Source organism: Bombus terrestris, chromosome 15, assembly GCF_910591885.1.
Source record: "Bombus terrestris chromosome 15, iyBomTerr1.2, whole genome shotgun sequence".
NCBI classification, from domain to species: Eukaryota; Metazoa; Arthropoda; class Insecta; order Hymenoptera; family Apidae; genus Bombus; species Bombus terrestris.
Genome location: NC_063283.1, coordinates 2,455,470 through 2,460,000, shown reverse-complemented (window position 1 = coordinate 2,460,000; position 4,531 = coordinate 2,455,470). Strand labels below are relative to the sequence as shown.

The following is a 4,531-nucleotide window of genomic DNA, read 5'->3' as shown; positions in this document are numbered from 1 at the left end:
TCTAGGTGTGATAAGATCAAGGACAATATAAATTCTCTGTGCATAGCGGGAAAAGGACAGGGGTGAAGAGAAAGAGGTAGGGAAATGACGAAAGAGGGCGGGAAAGAGGGAAAGGGGAATAGAGAAACGCGTTGAAAGAGAAGGCGAGAAGAACGCGAGATCGAGGACAAGCCAGGGGCACTTCCATTTAAGGCACCCCGCGTGCGATCTCTCGTTTCTCTCGGCGCCACTTTGACACGCATATTCGCGCAACATTTGCCATTCAAGTAACACACTTTTCGTGTCGAGCAGCTTTCCTCTCTCTACAAAAATTTGGATATAAGCCACATTGGCGACATTGCAATCGGGAAGGACGAAAATTCATCGTGCAACGAAGTTTCTCATGGTTATCTTGTTCATGCATTTATTTATTCGTATCGTACTTTTACATACATAGTTGCGGGCGATTTCGAATTACTGCAAGTACCGTAAAACCTCGATTATTAGAATATGGATTAATAAAAATCGTATCTCATATCAAATTTCACCGCCTATTTTTAGAAAAGTTACCATTGAACCTGATCGGTTGTTCTCTTTCCAATAATCTTTGCCATCAAATGACGCAAAATTAACAAAAGTATACTTGTCTACTTGTCATATATATATCCAATAAAAAAATGTCTTGAAAGATCCGTTTAATATTCATATTTATGGAATAATTCAAAAAATGTGATCTCTCGAATACAAACAAATCTATTCGATTGTCCAAACGACGTGTCGTCATAATCGATGTTCTACTGCAAAATATATTGTATTGGAATTAAATATAGAATTACATATATCGTATTAGGTGTCTCTGTCGATCGGCAGAAATCATCTTTTCTTTCCATCGGTCGTCAATTGTTTGTCGATTAAGCAAATTCGCTTATCGGAATAGGTTTCGCGTCGGGATCCTTCAAATCCAACGTGTAGCCTAGCACCTTCGAGGTATTCATAGTAGGGTCGTAAATTCTTTCCACGTGTCGAAGAATGTCGCCCACGATTTTATCCGTGCTCTCGCGAACGTACGGTTTTCCGTCCGAAGTGCGACCAGAATGAACGATCTTCATTCCATCGTTGTTAGATATAATCACGTTATTGCCTCCAATTTTGTGCACCGAAGCTGGACCATGAGCTAGAACAGTTTCATTATCTGATTGAAGAGCACGGGGAAAGAACATGATATTGCAATTTTAAGATTCAACATGCTACAAGAACATAATGCAAGGAAGAGCGTAACTGAATCCATAACGACAGATTTTATGCGTAATATATTTCATTCTCGTTGACATTAACGCATAGAAACGATAATTAATTTATGCGATTATTTAAATCGCGTATATTTTTCTGTTTTTCGCTAACTCGATTAGAAACTATAAATAGATGTGATTTTAGTTTTAAACACTGGGAAAATGTCGATGGTTATAACGTTAAATAAATCTCTAAGCTTTCACTATGAGTCGTAGATGTATCGCTTACTTAATTAGGAAGATATTTCAAAAAGTGAAACGACTAGACGAGCGATGCAAATATTGCAATTAGATAAAAAATTCGATCGCCTTGAAAAGCGAAGAGAGAACGGATCTCTTTGTCGATAGTGAAAGGAACGTTTACGTTAACGTTTAACTGTAATTGGTGTAATTTTCCAGCATTGAGTCGAAGAAAGAACTTAAAAAGGTCGAGTAATCCGTTTATCGCGTACAGTAGAACTATATCCATCTGAATCCATTGGGGTATTAATTTGCGTGTCTAGGGTTTATAGATGTATGAAGTAGTAGAAGTTTACTGATTCCTCCCACTATCTGATTGCTTGTTCACGTAGTAGTTCACTTTCAGGTAGACATAATAGTCATTATCAGGGAATTACTCATGCCTATTACGCAGGAAATCACATTACTCATAGCTGTAAAGACTAAATTACGTACCGAATGCATTCGTGGCAAGTATTCTTACATCGTTGTACAATGCCTACAAAAAGTATTCCTGCGCCAAAAATATAAGTACAATTCTACTTATTGCAGCATTTACATACCATTTAATTAAATGCGACTATATAAAATTTAGTATCATTTAGTAGTACTTTCATATCGCTACAAAAATTTGATACTATGAAAATGTAGTGTAGTAGAATTTGATTAATAAAAGCGCTCCGTTGCTTCATTTGCCAATACTCTTTGTAGTGCATTGTATAACTGATTATGTACTACTAAAAAAAAAAAAAAGAAAAGGAAATGTGCAAAAGCTCATTTGATGGAACATTAACTAAAATTTTGTCCCAACAACTACTTCATTCAAGTGGAATTCCACTGTACCTAATTCTTCGTTCAGTTTTTCCGTTACCCGATGAATCTGTGCCGAGTTTGCTTGCACCGTTTCTTGTATCCGTTGATTCAGTTGCATTACATTGTGCTGAATGTTTCTATTCAGCGCCCCGATATTCTCGTGGAGACCTCTCAGCCAATCCGTTCCCGCGTATACTTGTCCATTGGACCTGCTACCAATCAAAGTGCGCGTTACTTCAAAATAATGCACGCTGTGACCACGTAATTTCTCGCACGCACGAAGAAAACGCCGGAGAAAGTTAGCTTTAATGAAAACATACATCGCGACCAGACTGATACACCGCATTGACACTTGTCGAAACTTCACGAATTTTGACGCTACATCGTATGTGGTATTTTATTCAAAGACTACTTAGACTACTACTATCCAAAGACTGATCCAACTTCACTAATATAATCGTGACAGTTGACGTCCGTTATAGTATTAATGTCATTTCAAAGTATTTTGCATAAGAAAAGCTCTTTGCATAATGTATGTATATTAGTAAAAAGTTTCTAGAAATGTTCAAAGACATTCGCGAACAGTTGTAGGTATCGATAAAAATTGCTAGCTCTTTGATATTTACACGAAACGCTTGATCGATACTCGTACGAAAATATCCACAGGATATCGCATGAAAGTGTCGATACCAATATGAAGTTTTAAAAGTAAAGATAAAACTTTCGAAGCTTTCAGATGTTTCTAATTTATGAAGTCATCTATTTCGGTATTCGTAAAGTATTTGATAAATATTCGGTTGCTGTTGGATCGATAGATAGATTGGTATACCTGTTGCTCCATCAGATATCGGTATCGATACTGAAAATTAATACTAACCCGCGATTTCGATACCTTTTAATGGACTAAGTGCTCGGATATTGAATTATTCGAGCGTCAATACGTATCGCAATAGTCCCACCGCTAATTGCGTCCATAAGCCGCTGAACCGGCTATCGATCGACTAACCTGCACAACATCACCGTAGCGACCATCGCGGCGCAAAATACGCTGATTCGTCCTCTCATCTTTGCTCTCCGGCTTTTACAGTCTTTCTTCTGGTTCTCTGGTTCTCTGGTTATTCCGTATTGTTCGTAAGAGCACAAAGCGATCGGTGCATCAACCACGCGAGTTAAAGCGAGAATCGCGTAATCCTGGGATCACGGAAAGTGAAGCACGACTGTGAGGCGCGCAATAGAGGCCTTTCTTTCCCCCTTCAAATCTCTATCCGTGTTAACGTTCAAACCATTACCTTTCGTTGGCTGTGCGCGCCGCGTCATCAAGAATTACGTATTTATCGACCGCGATTCTACGCGCATCATCCACTGTCGACGACTATGCGCGGTATCGTTGTAGACGGTATCGACCAGAGACATCGCTCGCAATTAGTTAAAAAAGAATCAGCGAATCCATTCTATCTGTCAATGCTGAGCTAAAGTGAATTCAAGCTCGACATTGACGTAACGCGAATCAAGTACACTCGTATCCGTAAGTTACTCGACACTTGCTTATTTCGGGGAAAATTATTCTTAAGAATACGACTTTCTCAGTTGACTTTACTCTTCGCTCGTTGTTTATTCGTCGTTTACTCGGTCAAATGAAAATATTCACGATTTTTATACTGTGAAATAATCTATTGTGTATATCGTGAGATGAAGTTAGCATTTACGCGAAATATCGAAACTACGCAATGTCAAAAGTATGTATGCCTCTTAACGATCGTTTTGCCTAAAATGCAATAAATTAATGAGCTTATTCGCAACAAGTTCGTTTTTCTTCTATCCTGCTCGTAAGTCGCAGCGTGCGTATAATGTTGCTTCCGCTCGTGAACAAATCTGGTCGGTATGGACTTGGCATAAATAATAAAAATCGATGAACCGAAGAAGTGATTTAATTTATTACTTATAATCGTTACAGTACACTCTGACTGTACTTGTTCCTGGAATCGCGAGACGATGCAACCAAGTCCTTGACAAGATCGCGTTATAATACTTATGTGTATATCTCTCTGTGAGACGTCCGAGTTGGATAAGAGGGCACAAGGTTATCTACGGAAATGAAACGTTCGTCGAAAAACTCATAATATCGACATAATAGAATCGACGGGAGAAACAAACATTACGCTGGGTTCATATTGGCCTGAGCTACTTCCTGAATATCTTCCTAAACCGTTCGCCAGTTGTTCAGGCAGCTC

General features: G+C 38.7%; 1 protein-coding gene across 2 annotated transcripts; it reads right to left on the bottom strand.

Moving 5' to 3' along the window:
- Positions 1-386: 386 nt before the first annotated feature.
- On the bottom strand, positions 387-3,643 carry LOC100646603. Of its 2 annotated transcripts, none has more exons than XM_003400974.4 (3): positions 3,307-3,643; positions 2,331-2,509; positions 387-1,153 (listed from the first exon to the last, which is right to left on the bottom strand). In XM_003400974.4, the coding sequence occupies exons 1-3, from the start codon at positions 3,363-3,365 to the stop codon at positions 891-893; spliced, it is 501 nt and encodes a 166-aa protein (XP_003401022.1). In that variant the 5' UTR covers positions 3,366-3,643; the 3' UTR covers positions 387-890. The 2 variants fall into 2 exon arrangements, with proteins under 2 accessions (XP_003401022.1, XP_012172148.1); XM_012316758.3 differs by having other exon boundaries at positions 2,331-2,512; positions 3,307-3,635.
- Positions 3,644-4,531: the final 888 nt, after the last annotated feature.

Excerpts from the sequence above, each read along its gene's own strand:
- LOC100646603 (XM_012316758.3), bottom strand. The coding sequence starts at position 3,365 with ATGAGAGGACGAATCAGCGTATTTTGCGCCGCGATGGTCGCTACGGTG. Across the intron at positions 2,513-3,306 it reads GCTACGGTGATGTTGTGCAG|CAGGTCCAATGGACAAGTAT; the intron begins GTTAGTCGATCG and ends TTTGATTGGTAG. Across the intron at positions 1,154-2,330 it reads AAAACTGAACGAAGAATTAG|CTCATGGTCCAGCTTCGGTG; the intron begins GTACAGTGGAAT and ends AAACTGTTCTAG.